This window comes from Athene noctua, chromosome 4, assembly GCF_965140245.1.
Source record: "Athene noctua chromosome 4, bAthNoc1.hap1.1, whole genome shotgun sequence".
Taxonomy (NCBI): domain Eukaryota; kingdom Metazoa; phylum Chordata; class Aves; order Strigiformes; family Strigidae; genus Athene; species Athene noctua.
Genome location: NC_134040.1, coordinates 82,340,708 through 82,359,803, shown reverse-complemented (window position 1 = coordinate 82,359,803; position 19,096 = coordinate 82,340,708). Strand labels below are relative to the sequence as shown.

At 35.9% G+C, this 19,096-nt stretch overlaps 1 protein-coding gene across 4 annotated transcripts in view; it reads left to right on the top strand.

Annotated features, from left to right (window-relative positions):
• MICU3 (mitochondrial calcium uptake family member 3) overlaps positions 1 to 19,096 on the top strand; it is a 56,588-nt gene that overhangs the window by 27,956 nt on the left and 9,536 nt on the right. The window contains exons 7-13 of one of the 4 annotated variants that reach the window (XM_074905900.1): positions 1,311 to 1,382; positions 2,689 to 2,727; positions 5,899 to 5,994; positions 9,916 to 10,016; positions 11,777 to 11,948; positions 16,912 to 17,020; positions 17,976 to 18,133. In XM_074905900.1, the coding sequence (XP_074762001.1) occupies positions 1,311 to 1,382; positions 2,689 to 2,727; positions 5,899 to 5,994; positions 9,916 to 10,016; positions 11,777 to 11,948; positions 16,912 to 17,020; positions 17,976 to 18,133 (747 nt within the window). The remainder of the gene's footprint in view (positions 1 to 1,310; positions 1,383 to 2,688; positions 2,728 to 5,898; positions 5,995 to 9,915; positions 10,017 to 11,776; positions 11,949 to 16,911; positions 17,021 to 17,975; positions 18,134 to 19,096) is intronic. The other 3 variants (XM_074905901.1, XM_074905902.1, XM_074905903.1) reach the window with 3 other exon arrangements.

Below are 19,096 nucleotides of genomic sequence, written 5' to 3'. Positions count from 1 at the left end.
GCTAAACACTGTATTAATTTATTTCAGTGTTGTCATACCCCTGTAGTAGAACTTGCTGATCCCTTTGTCTTAGTCACCTGCCTTCTCTGAAATACAGTATTCTGAAGTTAAATTTGGAAAATTTGCTTGCAAATTTGTCACACACACTTTTATCTTTCACATTCCAAACTCTGGGGAACTCTGTGTGCATGTTTTTACAATATCAGGTTTTTATCAGACTTGTGGTAGGTAAAATCGGGTCTTTGAAACAACTTCCACAATTGTGTTACAGACATGATGTTCAGTTCTGAAAATACCATATTCTAGATAGCACAAATTAATCAGCCACAGTGTTTATTCTTTTTCCAGCCCACTTTGAGATTAGCAGATGCTACAAGTGGCAGTACAGTATTTTCACGTACAGTTTTTGAGAAGCTGTTAACTGATAGAGATACAGATGTCATCATAGTTAACACTGCTCTTTCTTGCTGTGAAGAATAAACACTGTGACACTTTTTTTTCTAATGGTTTGGGAATATTAATAAGTACTATAAATAAAAATACCTAAATAAAACAGATTCTTACAAAGAAAGATAAGTACAGACTAGTTCTTACTCTAAAGATTTTATAATTTCAAAAAACAAATATGCTCAAGAATCTGTATGTTTTAAATCTTGTATTTGAGGTTTTCTCAGAAGTCATGTTTAAAGCTCTTAATGTAGAGAAGGTTGTGAAAGGGGTATTTTACAAGACCTGAAGGTATTCTTTGAACAGACTTGAAAAAAAAGGGTACTTGATAAATTACTCTTGAGTAGTAGTTTGTTGCTGCTGAAGGGGAATGTTTCACCCCCACCAGGTGTTTCCACTCCTCCCTTGTGCCAGCAGGAGTAAGAACTGATCTGGTTGAAAACTAACAATATGAAAAAAAGATTGATCCAGGTGACTGCGTAGCCACACAGATACTAATTAGTACCCGACAAGAAAGGATGTGCCTAGAGGTGGTGAAAAAGGCTGGAACTCCCCCTTTTTGTGTAGGCTGGATTAGTTAAAATGTAGAGCCAAATAGGATGTTCTTAGTATCATGCTCCCAAATAGAATTCCTAGATTTACTTTGTAAAAAAAAATTTATCCTTTTTCCTTCCTGTGTGATGATTAAGGTCACAGAAGTACCTTGAAAGCATGAATATGAACAGTAAAGCATCACTGAAACACTGATATTTTAGTAAAGAACTATGTTTTAATACTGTTTTCAGTGTTCCTCATGATGAATTATTGTTATGCATGTGAAATGGCCTGAAAACTAAATAAGCACAAAATGGTTTGTATTGTAGCTGCAAGAGATTTTCAGGAAAAAAAATGAGAAGAGAGAAAGAAAAGGAGATGAAGAAAAACGTGCAATGCTGGTAAGCAAAATTAGAATAGTTGCAGCTGGTAGTTTGTTTTCTTCAATGTGGGACAAAATTGTGTGTGTATATATTTCACTAATCACTTCCAGGGTTTTTTTTTAAACAAATTCATGTAATTAAAAAGAGTATGCACAACTTTTATATATAGAAAAAAAGCAATATTTAGCCTAAACTGCAATTATTGAAAACAAATCTAAGTGAGCTGTAGAAAGGAAAAATTAGTGTTTAAATACTGTATTACGTATTGGCATTCGTTCCATTTGGAGTCTGTAAATCTAGGAAAAAGCCAGAGGTAATGACCCGGTGTTACTGTCTGTAAGAGTGAGAGATGTCAGTGGCAAGAGCAAACTATACTCCTGCTCTCATAACTAACTGTTTATATAGACATACAGATCCTGATGCTTCTTATGAACGTAGTAGTTTTCAAATAGCTTATGAAATGTTACAAGTGAACTTTGGATTTTATATTCAAATTTAATTTTTTTATTAAATACTGCTTATGACCACTGCAAAATGCTTTTAGTTGTTTATATTATCTGAATAGATTTTTGCTTAATATTGAATACTCATTCTTATATAATGTCAAATTTGCATTTCTTATGTGCGTAAGAAAGATAAGTCAGACAAGTCTGTGATGGTTTGTCTGGAGGATGGCAGCAGTAGCAGGAACTTATTATACTGTTGGACAAGTAAAAATCAGGGATGAGTTTCAGTCAAGCCCACAGTGGAAAAAGCGTGTTCATTTGCATATTGCAAAAATTCCTTGTTATAAAAAATGTTTTGACGTATATGCAAAGCTTTTCATTGTGCCCATTATACTTTGGGGACCATAGATGCTTGATCTTTGTACCTGAAACTATAGGAAGTATGAATTTCAAGAAGTAATACTTTTTAAACCTTCCCTGAGCATAAGAAGTTATCTTTTCTTTCCACCCAGAGACACCTCTTCTTCTCAACTTTTCAAAACTGTAGGTCAATTGTTGTATCTCTCACACACTGTTTATTCTGAACAAAGGAAACTTACACCCAAAGAAAGAGCTTTTGGAAAAAGTAAAGTTTGCAAAATGGAACTTTTCTCTGAGAGTAATCTCTGCAATTCTGTACTTTTGAAAATTTGAAGAATGAGATTGAAGACAAACCATTTTTTCTTCTGTCATTTAAAAAAAAAAAAAAAGACAAAAAGATCTAATATATAAAATAAAGATTTGCTTGTCTTAACCTATTCTATTGTATTTTTTTTTCCTCCTTTTGGCTTCATTCTGACATGTGATACTTGGCTTGGCCTGTTTTTGCTGTATGTCAGCGTCTTCAACTTTATGGATATCATACTCCTACTAACAGTGTATGTACTCTTAATTATTTTCAATTTATGCAGTCTTCACCAGAAGAAATAGTATGCTAGAGGAAAATTTACTATATTTATCTTTTTCATCAAGTACATTACTTCTGCTAATCAGTAAAAATGTGATGGATCTTACTTGCATAAAAGATTGTGCACGGTTGTTGCATGCATTCTGGCAAGCCTACCAGGAGGAAAGGTTGCTTTCTCTATTTACATAAAATGAAGGAAATAATATTTTTAAGGGAAAGGACAAAATATATCTTAAGAAATTATAGACTTGGTTTTTATGTGTGTAAATTAAATCATCCTGCATGAGTCATTTGATTCAGGTCTGTCTTGTCACTGTGTATAATGTGAAGTAATAATTAGTCAAATGAATCCTCCACCTCTTTCTTCCCCACTTTACACCAGCCCCCCACCCCTGCAAAAATAAGACCCTGCAGTGCTGAACTAGAATAGGGTTTTAGGGAAATAATCCCTGTGTTATGTAGGTGACAGTAAACTTATTTTCAATCATTTTTGAGAAAGAGAGAAGCAGCAAGAGAGAGATCCGGGTTTTTTTAATGGCTTCGTCATGGCCTGATTAATTTTTGGATCACAACAGAAGTAAAACTTTTGTAAAAAAAGATTGGTTTGTTAAAATAGAAGAATTAAACTTGTTTTCATATGATTATTGTGATATTCAGAGTGAGAAGAGGGAACCTATGAGATTAGATACTAATGAAATTCCAGTTTAAAATCTGTTTCTTCATAGAATTGTTCTCAGGAATGCACAGATTTATTTCCTGTGAAGTTAGCACATACAGTTTGGGCAATCTGCAGGAAGGGAGTCTGTTGGATGAAAGGGTGCGGTGACATGATGTAGATGCCACAATGTTGTGAAGATAATATAGTAGGAAATGTGAGGCCTTAAGATTCAATGGATTTTAGATCAGGCTTTACTGCAGTGAAAGATGCCGTACAATGGTTGTCATACTCCTATGCTGCCTCCTATTTTAAATCAAATTAGTTAGACTTTCCCACTTATATAATAATTTCCACCTTTAGTAAAAAAATCTCCTTCTGGACTCCAGCCACATCCAAACTCTTTATCAAGATGACGCCCAGGTGTGCACCATCCTTTTGTGCCCTCCTACTACCTGAATGGAGATCTCCATGCAAAGCAGACTCAGATGTATAGGAATTCACAGTATCTGACAAATCCCTCACCCCAGAAAACTGGTATTTCAGATTACTATTTCTCCTACTGAAACAAGAAGTGTTAGCAGCCTTTTCAGTTTCCCTTGATGTCCCGGGGAGCTGAAGATACTCAAAACGAAGGAGATGCAGCCCTAAAATGTCTAGGATAGTCCAAAGCGCTGTGTTGGGCACTTCTCCGCACTTCATCCTTCAAAACAGCTCTAATTTTTTGAGAAGTAAGCCACAGAGTGCATACAGTGATGTTTTAAATGGCATAAATATTTTCGTATTTTCATTTGTATGGGTTAATTCTTTCGAGTCATATTCTGGTGCATGCTGCGTTGTGTGTTAAGGCTACTTCAGCATGTGTTGCATGAGTGCTTTCACTAGCCAAATGCCAACTGGAACATGATAACTATGATGAGATGCATGTAAGGAAAATAAGATGTGCGTGCCCGGAAGTTCTAATTCCATTGGCTAAAGTAAATCTCCAGAAAGAGAACAAATTCAGTGAAGACTTAAAATAGATAATTACAGAATCGTATGCATAAAGGAATGAGGTGTTGTTCATTCACATGACCCAGTAAACGTCAAAGGGAGAAGTAAATCTAAGAGAGGAACGTGCACACTGTGCACACTGAAGTAAACAAATTTATCTGAGAAGAGCAGTTTAGGACTGAATAGAGTTATATATGAGAATACTGTGGCCACGACAAAGGAACTGTTACTCCGTAAAGAGAAAGATAAAACCAGAATTTTTCAAAAAGGAAACATAAGTATAATATACATTAAGCATGGGTATAATTCCTAATAGTTTGTCATGTTTCTTTGATGACAATTTACAGAAAGAGCTGGGTTGAATTTGTTAGTGGAGGAAGTACATAATAGAGCGTGTAGAAGCAGTACGGATAATGCGTTGACGTAATGCAGGATACATAGAGATAATAAACCTTCAACTCTTTACTGTATTCTTTATAATAGCATGGTTTTGAACATTGCACAGCAGCATAAATCTAAGAGAACAGTATGCACTGAGTAAAAGGAATGGTTTTCATTTGGTGTTAGAAGATTAAACTCATTCTGTCTTTCTCTTGCCTGCCAAGATGGATGTGAGTGGGGAGCAGTGAAAATAGGAGACGTAGTTTAGATTAAGTTGTAGAGAGAAAGGGGAAGATTCATTCAGTTGCAATAACCCTAGCCAAGTTCAAATAGCCTTCAGTTATCTTTAGGATCACCTCCCCTAGATTCTTTGGGCACAAAACCCACCTAAAATGTATTACATAGATCTTCCAAGACTGATTGCAAGATAAAGGCAGGCCTGTTTTAATGAAGAAGGATTTTTTTTTAGGCTTCCAAAATTGAAACATTTCAGAGCAAAAAAAGTAGGCGTATTTTTCTTGGAGAGATTAAATGTTTGTTTTCTCTTTAAACAAGGTAAGTTTGGTCATCAGATGTGCATAGTGTTTTCTTGATAAGTATGTTACAGTTGAAACTGGACTTATTAGGCTTGGTTTTTGCATTTCTTTATCGGTACAAGGATATAATTCTGATTACTGGATAAAATTAATTTTATATAACTAGTAGTATGGTGATACCTATATTTTGACCAATGAGAAAAAAAATCCTAAGTATATAAATATTTTTTTCAGCAAAACAGAATTGTTAGAAAAAACAGCAAAATACTGAGTTTAGATGGACATTTTCACACATACTTTTAATAAATATTTTCACTTTACACTTTCTCTATTTTGTTTGGGAAAGTGGAGTCTGGTGATATTTTTGTCACAGCCAAGTTATGAGTAATAAGCAAAGAGCTGTAATAAACCAGTGTTCCTTTCATTTACTGTCATATAACTAGGTAGAACTGTGTGTAGAAGCAAAAGAATCAAGCCATGCTTTTGAAGATCAGTCAGAAAAGATTTTAAAGTCTCTAAGTGGTTGTTTTATTGTTCTTTGGTTTTCAAACAATTGTGCTTCTTGAAACTTCTGCAGGTTCTTAAAACAGAAGGAGAGGACCTTGTTCCCAGAAGCTATTGGGATACTTTGAGACGTAGCACAAGCCAAGCACTCTTTTCGGACCTTGCGGAGGTATAGGACAACCTCTGTCTCTGGTCCATAAACAGACTGCTATTTTATTTATTTCTGTTCTGATTATTTTCCTATTTTATGCACTTTGTTTCTTCTCTTCTAATTACTATTTTTAAAACCTGAAAGTTCTCAGATGAAATGGGTTTGGTTCTGTGAAGTTTGATAATTGAAAGTTGTCATTTCTAAGTAAAAGCAAAGTTACTTCACTTTGAAAGAGTGGGAAGATAAGTCCACTTCAGTCCTTACTATAAGAAGCATTTTCTAACACTAATAGTGACAGTATTTCACATTTAGAAAAGTAATTCAGGAAACCTTTGTTGTTCAGGCTTGGTCCAGTCATGTGACAACTTTAATGAGAGTTGCAGTCCTTTAAGCTTTTAATCTTAATGTCCTTTATTGTGCTTTTTATGTATGTTATCAGAGTTTATCTTCACAAAAAGTGTCTTACAAAGATCGTTTTAATTGTTGGATCAAACCAGGAATGTTTTAAGGTAACCAAAACATCAGTCAATCTTTTTTAATATTACATGATCATTATGGAGGACTAGCAATATCGCAGAGCTGTCGAATTAATTTCCAGCGTGCTTTAAATTCTAATAAGATTCTTGTTTAACGATCGGCTTTCAGATAATTAAGACATTTGTTTGTATTGATCATTGAAGAGGATGAGAAAACTAGGCCATTGAGGCTTTTCTGTGCCCCATACAGTGAGGGTGATTGCTCTGCTGGTTGTGGCATTAAAGGACATACAGCAACTCCCCACTGACCCTGCTCTCAAGTCCCATGCTTCATAAGCAGGATGATAATGAGAAAAGAACTGAAACGCACCTCCAGGGTAAAATAATCTTTTTTGTTGCTTCATAAGCAATGTGCGCTTCTTATTAAAAGTAATTAGTGTTTGGTCCCTGCTGTTCCTTTGCAGAAGCTATTGAATAACCTGAGAACTTGGATGGACTTTTTCTAATGTCCAGGCTAAATTTACTCATAGTCCCTTTATACCAGTCTGTTGTCTCTTCATTTTCATAGGGCTTTTTCTTCTTTCGTGGTAATCTTCTTACTCATGGTTGTGTTTATAAATGCAGTCATAGCCCTCAGTTTTAATTATCATAGACTAAACATAACAAGGTCTTTGATTTTTCTTTTAAGGTAGAACCTACGTTTCCCAGGTATCAGATAGGCCTTCTCTGTACCTCTCTCAGCTTGAGTTCATTTTGTTTTGTTCACAGGCAAGTGTAGTGTTACAGAATTTAGTTTTATACCGATATTCATAACAATATTCATAATAATGTAATAATACATTCATACTAATCTTGCAATAAAGCAGTATACCCAACCTTTCTTTCCTTGGTTTTAAATTGATGAGCTCCTAAACTATTAGTCCAGTTATTAGTCCTTATTTATTCCACCAGATTTTAAAACCCAGAATATCAGTGTTCTTGTCTAGTCAGCTAAGAGACATAGAGGGGAGAGAGGGCTGCTCTTTTCATTGACCATTTAAGGAGCTTGAGGCACTGATTTTTTCTGAATTAACTGTCATCTTAATCTGCAGTTAGGCATGAATTCAGTCCCAAGTATAGATGGACTTAAATTTGGCAATCTCTACACACCTTTAATTTGAAGAGAGATAGGTTTTTTTCTATCTGATGCATCAGACTATTATCTGTAACTACAATGTAATTGAAGCTTAACAGCAGTTATACTAAACATTGATTTAAATTGTCTTTATAATGTATAAAAAGTCTCTCTGCTCACTTGTAAATCATTTTATGAAGAAAAATCATGTCCTGCATTTGGTCCACTGACAATTTCCTACTTCTCACCATAACCATTTTTATCTTGCTTGGGTTGAGTTTGAGCCATCTGGCTTTCATCCATATTCTTATCTCTCCCAGGTACTCTCACATCTGAATATTATAGCCATCTCTACTAAGAAAGTGGTATAAAGCTAGGTGACACTGGAGTCAGTGTTGTTTCATAGCCTTTTGAGAAGGCCTTGTGTAAGTTGAAAGGAAGAGTAAATAAGGTTCATTGTTGTGGGAATCAACTTACAAGGTCTCTGTAGAGGGAAAGTAAGTTATTCGTCACATCCAGTTTCTTTCTAGGACAGTTTACAGTACAGTTTCTGCTATTCCTTTTATCCTTACCCCTTAAGAGAGAGAATTTATTTAATGTTACCATTGCAGAAGGAGCACAGGAATAGTTTTCAGTTGTCTGCAATTCTGCAGAGAAGCATACTGGGTTGAGTTTCTGCGTTGAGGTTTTTGTTTGGGGTTTTCTCATTTACTGAGGCTGACCAAATGGGAATTGTGAAAAGACTTACCGATTGTATTTTTTTTAAATGGTTCTTTAGATATGGGTGAATGCAACCTAAGTCTAAGGTTTTGAAATGTTTTTGCAAGATGAAAGGCTGTAATTTAACATTTGATATCTTTTCAGTGTACTTGAGGGAAATTGTTTGAATGTGCTTGGGGATTTAATTGCTTAAAAGAAATCAGGGTATCTGCATTTCAGTATATTGTGTCTTGTAGTGGAGACTAACAATATTAAAAGACAAATAGTGATTACTTTTCTGAATTAGTTTGCTCACTTGAAGAGCAGAGCTGTCTTAATTGAAGGACATGAAATATCTCTCTACCTATATATACACTATGTCATCTTATTTCTCCCTGGAGAAGAGTATGAGAATAAAGAGGAAGCTAGAGTACATGAAATACAATCTTGAGAATCCTAAACTGATTATACTGAAGTACAGAGAAGTCTCTCTCATGTCTTTAGTTCTTGGATGTTGAAGGGAAAGGATTTATGTTGTTACTGCCTCATGTTTTTCCTTGTTGATACATAAATACTCTTAATGGATAATGCATTTTACATTTTCTACAAATCGGTATGTAAATTTGAAATTAATATAGTATATTTCAGAGAAAGTAGATATAAAATAGTTTTTCATGGTACATGATGTTGAACTACTGCATACTGTTCAAAATGTCTTCCTAGTTGCTTCATTCACAGTTTCTCCGTCAGTTATAAATTTATAGCCTCTTCAGTTATTAAATACAGTCATACTTAAAGGACTCTGTGCACCTTACAGGTTTGTATATACAGATCTTTATAGATCTGTATGAACAGTTTTCTATACTGCTAGTAAATCCCACAGATTTCTAATCTGTCATTATGGTGATAAATTAGTACTGTTGCATCTCTCAAATACTTACTAGGTTTGTGTACTGTGTATTCTGGTTTGTACTTGTGGTACAGCCCACTTTGACCTACACACTGAGTGTGATGTTGTATGATATGGAATATTCCACTGGCCAGTTTGGGTCTTGCTCTGGCTATGCTTCCTCCTAGCTTCGTGTGTACCTGTGCACTAGCAGGACATGGGAAGTTGAAAAGTCCTTAATTTCTTAACAACTAAAAACATCAGTGTATTATCAACATTTTTCTCATATCAAATCCCATACGGAATCCAAAGCACAGCACTATTCTAGCTGCTAAGAAGAATACATTCTCTCTATCCCAGCCCAAACCAGGGGAGTACTTTTGGCAGTAGAGTCGGCAGGCACACTTCCACAAAAATAAAATGTTAATAATAGGTGGTAGCTTACCTAGGGAGAGCAGAGACTACTGGCTCCCACTCAGGAGTTTCTGGGGTTTTTTTTCATGCTTCTTTTCCCTTCACTGCAGCTTCCATTATATTGTTGCTTTAAGTGTTTTCTTCTAAATGCAATTAACATCCTAATGCTATTTTGTGTGAAAATTGCATGGCTAAATTAATTTAATGGATTTTAATATTAAAATCTTCTTTAAGACTGAACATAAAACATAAACTCTTTTAATTAAAACGTCTATTGTGATGATAGGTATTCTCAGATTATACTCTAGTCACAGCCTTTTTTTTTTTTTCTTATTTTAATATTTAAGCGTGCTGATGATATTTCAAGTTCACTGTCAGATACTACACTGCTTGTGCACTTTTTTGGCAAGAAAGGAAAAGCTGAACTGAACTTTGAGGATTTTTATAGGTGAGTCTCAACTTTATTAATTCTTTCTAAAAAAATACTTGCATACTTCTTCTAATTAACGTGTATTATATTACTGTACACATAGTTTATGCAGACATGTATAGAAAGTTTATGTTCCCTTTGTGTGATACATATACAAAGAGGAAAACACAATACAATAAGTGGACCAACAATAAAAAGGTTCTGTACTAATGCTGCTGCATTTGCAAATTTTGTTAGCACTTGTGTGCATAGTTGCTTTGTGAGGGATGGGTTATACCCCAACCCTGTCCTTATTGGTATGTGGGAACTTTTTTCTCAGTTTTGAATGATTTTTATTTTTTTCCCCTGTTTGTCAGTGCTTTAAAAAAAAACTTTGTATCTCTGCTCTTAGGGACATATTTAAATGTAAATATTTTTAGACACTTAGAACAAGCTTCTTTGGGAAAAAGTGAAAACACAGTGGAAGGTATTGGGTTAATTATTATGCCAATTAAAATATAATTTAAAAATATAGGGAGAGTACCATAAAAACAGAGCCATAAAACTGTATGTTCTGTGTGGTTGAAAGAGATCCAATGTTTGGTTATAGTTTCCTCAACAAAAACTCACTACACCTGTTGTCTTTGTAGTTTATGATCACTTATGTGTTCTAATCAATCAGATGTTTGCAAAATATTTTGTCTTAAAAGTATGTTCATCATGAAAAGTATTTAGTATTTCACATAATATAAAAACAGTGTCATCAAGTGAAATCATGATGTGAGTTCAAGAACCAGAAAGGAATGTACTTTTTCAAAAGATACCTAGTTAAAATGTCCATCTATTGCTGTCCATGTATTGCTGTGAATTCTAAAGAGGTCAAAACCTAGTAGACATATTCATGAAAGAAGGACCCATCAAGTTTTAGTCAAAACTACTTTACCGGCTCAAAAAATCATTGAACTCTGGACTGGTGAGGGAAATACTATTGTATGTTTACTTTGCACTTACACTTTTGCCTAGACATCCTTTTGATTTGAGCTCTCATAGTTCTTAGAAGTCAAGTTATATATTAGGAAGGAGTGTTGTAGACAGTGTCTACAGAACCTGTAACAGGGAGGTGTTACAGGTTGTGTTTGACAATCAGATGAACATAAGCTCCCAGTGTAGTACTGTGACCAGAGAGCTAATTTCATCCTCGGTTGTATAACTAGAACATCAAGCAGAATCAGGGAAGTTATATTTCCTTTTTATATGTAGTTGGTTTTATACTATATCGAATTTTGGTGTCCAGAATATAGTAAATATGTTGTTGAGGAGAGTTTATAGAAATATAATACAAATAGTGAAGTATTTTTAAAAAAATATATTAAAATGCTGCAAGAGCTCATCATACTTCGTTAAAAATGTAAGCTTTAATTGCAATCTGTAAGTAACTACATAGGGAATAAATTTTGGGAATTCATTTAGTAGCATGATGGAATTTTCAGTCTAGCATGTAAAAATAAGGATCAGTGACCCACTGAAGAAGGAAATTAAGGAAATACAAGCTAGAAGTAAATTAGAAATGTAAGTATTAAGTCATTTTAATCCTTAGTAAAGCACTTAATCTTTGAGTTAATATTGTTGTATTGATTAGAAAATATGTCAACATAGACAAGGGATTTACCATCAGTGCTACAAAAAGGAAAGTAATCTGTGTAATGCTATATGGCTTTATATTCTACGTGTCTTTTAAGGACATGAATAATAGAAATACAAAGTGTTACTATTTCTTCATATTTATGTTTGTGCTTTAGATTTATGGATAACCTACAAACTGAGGTTCTAGAGATAGAATTCCTTTCCTACTCTAATGGGATGAACACCATCAGTGAGGAAGATTTTGCCCATATTCTTTTGAGGTATACAAATGTGGAAAATACATCAAGTTACCTGGAAAACATGCGCTGCAGGATTCCTGAAGAAAAGGTAATTGGTTAGCTAAGACAGCAGTGGGCAACAGCATCCGGTCCCATTGTCATCAAGATTAAAACATAGCCTTGTTGGACTGAATGAGATTCTGTCACTGAATCAATTAGCACCAGGATTTTATTCTGATCACAAGATGTGTGTGTTACATTTTTCAAATTACTTGCTGAATAAAATGTAGAAAGAGTAAATAGAATAGAATTATGTTCCATAGGACTTAGCTACTAGTATTTTTGAAGCTTAGATAACAAAGCTTTATATTACATGAAAATTCAGTTTAAACAGCAAAAAACCAAAAGATGTGAAAAAGAGCAATTTTCTAGCAATAAGGCATTAAACTTTTTTTTCTTCTCTTTTGCACTGCCACTGGAATAGCACCTCTTCAGAAATAACATTGACACCCTTTGTCTAGTTGTTTTATAGACTTAATGATGGATTACTTGTGTATAATTATTGATGGGTATGTGGTTCTTATTAATGGCTGAAGAGATAGAAAAGAAAAACAGTAAAGGTGGATAGTCCTTTCATTTGTTCAACGAATGTGTTGTCAGAAGTGTATCTGAGAGAAATGTAGTAGTAACTCCGCATCAATGGTAATCGATAGGATAACATTACAAGTAGCCCTTCAAATAAGGGATGTTTTGGATAGGCTCCTTCTGTTCACAGAAGGAGATCAGATTAATCTGTCCTGGAAATCTAACTCTTCCAATAGCTGTGTATCTTAATAGCATTGACAGCAGAGCTTGTGAAGAAAAGTAATAAATCAGTTGAACAGTTTAGTGTTTTTTTTTATTTGAGAAATGACATTGTAATTTCAGTCTACAGAGTAAGATCAGTCAGCTGACCTGATAGAAACACACCCCAAAAAATCAAAAGTTTTCCGTTCAGCTATCTGGGATTATCTGATTCTTCTGTGGTTGTACAGCAGTTAGGTCCACTGAGAGATAAATACAGCTGGGGGGTGAAAGGGGAAAGCAGGGCTGTCTCTTTAGCACCAGATTAGGCCTAAGAAGAAGTGGTAAGATTGGGCTCAGGGTTCCTGCTCATCAACCCTTTCTGAGTTCCTGGTCTAGCCACTGAGGCACTCTGTACTAACTACTCTAAAAGGTCAGTGCAGCTTTACACTTTCTTTTAAACACAAGGAAGTATTCTTTGAAGTTCATCTTTAAATCTTCCAGTGCCACTGTTCAGATAGCAAGCCTTTCCTCTTGAGCTCTGGTGGGACTAAGGAAAACTTCCATGTTGAGAGCTATGTCACTCAGTTATACAGTGGTTTGTCTATGCTGTGTTCTGGGAATATCTTGGCACTTGACCAGTGCCACGTATCTCTATGCTACACCTCTATTAAGTAAAACAAGACGTTGCCATTTTCTGTAGCTCCATATCACTGTCTTGGTAAGTGTGCTGTCAGTACAGTGGAAAAGTTAAATCCCTGTGACATCTCTTGTGCTGGCCACAGGCTTTTGAGAATGGGACTTTGCCCCTTATTGCACACTTGTAATAGCATTGTAATTCTAAAATTATAAATGTACCTTCTATTTAATTACAGTGATATGCTGTAATACTAATATAAACCAGAGAATTCAATTTAGAAGAAAAAATAGTCTATAGCCTGTACAGTAATAGGCAGCTACTCTCACAGTTAGCAATGTTAATCTTTCATGGCGCTGTATGGAGAAGCCTCTAAAGAACATGGTGATCATTTGGCATACCGTAGTCATGTTCAAATGTTAAGCTGGCAAGCTGCCTGGTCACAGGATGTTTTCCTCCTTTTACTGACTAGATGCCAAGCAGTGATTCATTTAAGCTGGCATCTTGAATTACTGCATATATCAGCTCCTTAAGAAAATGTGTGCATTTTTAACAGCATTGGTGCATTAATGTAACACTTTTCTTTGCTGTAGTAAAATACATCTAAATAAATAAAAAAATTAGTTTCCTTTTACACAGAAAGTAAGCTTCCAGTAGGAAACTTCTAGGATATCTACATGTAGGTAACTTCCTGTGTCAGAATGCAAAACATATGGCAAATATGAAATGTTATTACAGTTACCAGTTGAACAAAATATGGTTCTAAGAGAGACAGTAGAATGCTCTATGCCCAACTCTCTTTGAGTGTCATTTTGCTTGTCCTTTTCCCTCTTTTGTGTGCGTTGCTGGTTTTCCTTGTGAGAAAGTAAGCATGTATGATTACGTGTGTTTTCAGCAGAAATTGTAGAACTCTTAAATGAAGCCAGATATTTTTCTCATAGCTAAAATGTCGTGGAATGTGTACAGTTTAGCTGTGGACTGTAGGTGTGGCTTCTTTATCTCCCTGCTTCATCTCCACTGTCAACTTACGGCAGCAGTTTTCATCACTACTGGAAACACAGAAGCTGCAAAAAAGACTTGTTTGTAGACCAGTGATTCTCAGACTTACCTATCCAAGGGCCGCTTTCCATCTAGACTGATCATCTGCTCTCTAGTTACATGGAAAGAGACAGGATTTTTGCAGTAGCCTGACCTCTTATGGTATCTTGCACATTCCGAATCTTTACAGGCAAATTGGTGCAGATTAAGGATTTGTAAAAATCATCGTGAACCAAAAAATGTCACCTCAAGAACTGGATGGTCATTTTCTGTTACTGCGATTTTGCCCTAGTACCTGAGGGTCCTATCTGGTTGGGGTCTGAAGTTTCACCAATCTAGGTATTTCACAAATATGTGACAAAACTATTCTAGTTTTCAGTCTAAACAGAGTACAAAAAACAGAACTTGAATGTAACTATGAGATGTGAAATGCAATGAAACAAGAAGACAGTGTTGGTTAGTATTAGTAAATTAAGCTTTTAAGATAAAAATTTAAAGGAGGATAAGGAGGTGGTTTTGCTTGTGTCTGAGAGTTTCCTCCCAGTTGCAGAGGATGAAACAGAGAACAAATACGCTTGTTGAGAAAAGCGATTTGTGAAAGAGATGGGTCACGCTCTCCAATCAAGCAGTTTATAAATCTTAGCTAGGGCTTAGGTAGGATCACTTAAGCAGTGGTTTACATCTCAAGTGGGTGGAGACCTACTAAAGTCTTTTAGTCTAACAGTACTATGTTGCTGTCCAGATTTACCACAGCACTGGGTTTATACCCAATCTCTGCCGTTTTCTCCTCTGCAACAAACCTACTTCAGTATATTTTCTGTGTTCCACCATACCATAATGACTGTTTATATCTTTGAGGAGAGACATAGGTCAAGATTTTAGTTTGAACAGAAGGGCTTACAGGTCTTTCTTTTGTCTTTCTATCGTCTTTCAGACAGAAGTAGTTAAATGGGTGAAAGGATAAAAGCAGACAGAAGAATAGCCAGGAATGATAGTTAAAGGAGGCCACAGAGATCAAGGTTTGACGATGAATGCCATCCCATGTCCAGAATGGCTGACAGACCATGGAAGATGAGACATAGGCAATGGTCCTGGCATAATTCAAAGTCTCTGTTTTTCTCAAAATTGATTTAGAGATCGTTTATCAGGTTTCGTAGCTAAGATGAGAGAAAACCAGAACAAATATCATAAGGAAAGGAAAGAAAATAATCTCTTTTAAAAACAGCACTTTCAGAGAAACTTTCAGAGAAAATATTCTGGTCTGGTCAAAACGCAAAAGATTTTTTTAAAAAGCTGGACAAACCCTGCAGTACTTGATACCTGGAGTATCAGCTGAAAAGACTCAGGTGTCTAAAACTGGATATGTAAAAACTTCACCTTCAAATACAGAGCTTAAGTTAGATAGTAAGATGGATTTATTAATTCATTCAGTCTATGTGACCACACACGCTCACATACATACAATAGTGTGAGTGTCACCAAGGCCAAATGCCGGGGGCTGCCCTTGGGCCACAACAACCCCCAGCAGCGCTACAGGCCTGGGGAGGAGTGGCTGGAGAGCTGCCAGTCAGAGAGGGACCTGGGGGGTGATTGACAGCCAGCTGAACAGGAGCCAGCAGTGTGCCCAGGGGGCCAAGAAGGCCAATGGCATCCTGGCTTGTGTCAGCACTGGCGTGGCCAGCAGGGACAGGGAAGGGATCTGAGCCCTGGGCTCGGCACTGGTGAGGCCGCCCCTCGATTCCTGGGTTCAGTTTTGGGCCCCTCACCCCAAAAAGGCCATTGAATGACTCGAGCGTGTCCAGAGAAGGGCAACGGAGCTGGTGCAGGGTCTGGAGCACAGGTCGTACGGGGAGCAGCTGGGGGAACTGGGGGGGTTTAGTCTGGAGAAGAGGAGGCTGAGGGGAGACCTCATCCCCTCTACAGCTGCCTGAAAGGAGGGTGCAGAGAGCTGGGGATGAGCCTCTTTAACCAAGTCATAAGTGATAGGACAAGAGGGAATGGCCTCAAGTTGCACCAGGGAAGGTTTAGACTGGATATTAGGAAGCATTTCTTCACAGAATGGGTTGTTAGGGGTTGGAATGGGCTGCCCAGGGAGGTGGTGGAGTCCCCATCCCTGGAGGTGTTTAAGAGTCGGGTCGACATAGCGCTGAGGGATCTGGTGTAGTTGGGAACTGTCAGTGTCAGGTTAGTGGTTGGACTGGATGATCTTCAAGGTCTTTTCCAACCTAGATGATTCTGTGAACAGTGGTTTGCAGGTTTTCAGCAGTAACCATATTCTAATAGTCATATAAATCTAGACTCTTATTCTCACTATTAACTACTGTATTGTAATAATCCTGGAATTCTTAAAGATTGTCTTAATCAATAGAACTGTATTTTTGACTGCTTTTTGGTGAGAATTGCTTTCCATTGCAGTGGCAAAGATGAAAGACATCTTTCATTTCTCAGGAGACTCCAGTTCTTTACGGACTTTCAGTACAAATCTCTATTTTTTTTCAGTGGGTTTAGTATCTATTCTTAAATGAAATGGACATATGTAACTGCAAGGTTTATTTATTCAGTTGTCATCACTACTGATAAGTCTTATAGTGCACATTGTTGTTCTGTTTTTTAGGGTATCACATTTGATGAGTTCAGGTCATTTTTCCAATTCTTGAACAATCTGGAAGATTTTACAATTGCAATGCAAATGTATAATTTTGCAAGTCGTTCCATAGGTCAAGGTAAGTATATTTTAATAAAAATCTGTTGATAAATATACAGAACTGTTGATGAAAATACAGAAATGTTCTGTAATTCCTGGTTTGTAGTTTTAATGTCTCAGGTAAAAGGCTAGGACTCCAGCTTTGAGAGGAGAAAGCTGGGTCATATCATGAGATATGCTAAAGCTTTATAGCGTCATATAAGTGGTGGGTAAGCTGAATGAAGAATAGCTGGTCACCAAATCCTAAAATACAGGAGTTAAGAGGCACTTGATGACACCAATGAGAGATCAGTTTAAAGCAAACAAAAGCATTTCTTTACACAGCGTGTGTCCGGAATCTGGTCTTCTATGAGGTTGTAGAAGGAAACAGTATCTGAAGGGCCAAAGAGAGATTAGACAGATTTTTGAACAAATCAGTAAATGGGTGCTGAAAGAACTAGGCAGGTATGTACTGACTAAAATCCTTAATACAACAGTTGAGATGCTTGGGGAGTGCAAGGTAAAGAATATGGGAACTGGTCAGACTTGTGTACTCTCCTCAAGTAGCATCTTTGTGGGTCTGACACAGTAACACCAGCATAGTCCTACCTTGTGTGGCCTTACTAAAGGAGTATACTGTTTTCTCTGTGCTCTATTTCTTAGGTTCTGTTTTGTGCCAATTAAGTAGATGCCATCAGTATATAAGTAACATAGGTTTAATTATAATGCGATTTCCTAGTTGTGTTATTACACACGGTATTGTATATAGATGTATCTTTTTTGTAAAATAATTGATACCAGTTAAGCAGTATCTATCAGTTGAGAACTACCTGGCTTAGAACTGTGAAATTCAATCCTTATTTTCACATTTTCTTAATTTTTGAGTGTTTAAATGTGAAAACTCAGTTTAAAGTTTATTTGTATTTTACAATATGTTGTCCACAAAGTAGGATTAATGTATTTTATTTTTTTCTTATGATGTTCTTTTTATGCAGACGAATTCAAACGTGCTGTGTATGTAGCCACAGGTGTGAAGCTTTCACCACATTTGGTGAACACAGTGTTCAAGATTTTTGATGTTGACAGAGATGACCAGTTGAGTTATAAAGAATTTATCGGCATTATGAAAGACAGACTTAATCGGGGGTTTAGGGTAAGGATTCTAATTTTTATTGTTATCTTAGTTGACTTTACTACTTACCACTACTTACTTTAGCACCTGTAGGTTGCAAACCAACAGTGCGTCTGCTTAACAGAAATCCTGAAGCAGTCTGTCAGATTAATTCCTTCTTAAATTCTTGATTTTATTATCAGAAAGCAATACATAGAGGACATAATGTACTTTTATAGCACACAAACCAAACTGGAGATGAGAAATCCTCTGTATTCTGTCATTTCTTCTGTATTGTGAGATTGATAATGGGCATTAAGAATTTTAACAAGGCTAGCAATTATGTCTGGGTTGTTTGCAAGGAAAAGAGCATTTGTCTGTCTCAGACTCAGACAGTTTAGTTAAAGGTCAACCACTAGCCCTTCTAAAACATTATTTAAAATACCAAGTGTTGATAATGACGGTTGGAAAGTTGCAGCAGAAAATAGTTTTCATTTTCAAATAAAGAATTAGTGAACTGGTGCTGAAAAATGCTGTATTCTAGTTCAAAGTTACTTTTGATAATTTAACCCTGTATCTAATATATTAAATTACAAGAAGCTAGAGGGCAGGAAATTAATTACTTCTACAAAATTTTCATAGGGAACAAGCTTGCAAATCAGGCTTTGCCTTTTAGGTGCTGCCCTCTTCGGGTTCTGTGTGGTAAAAGAGGAATTTTATAGTAGAAAATTTTTTTACAGTATGATCAATAAAAGTCACATTTTTTTTCTTCATATGGCAGGTGTTAACTTTTTTTTTACTAAATGTAAAATGGTGTTCTTACTGACAACCTAATCCCTTAGACATAAATCTTAAATTGTATTATGAGTCCTAAATTCACACTTCAGTACGTTTTTCTGTAATGTTATTTTAGTCATTTTTAGTTAGCTTCCTAAATATAATTTTAGAACTTTCTGTGAAGTGGTGTTGAGTCCATTACCTAATTTTGTAATATTATGATTGAAC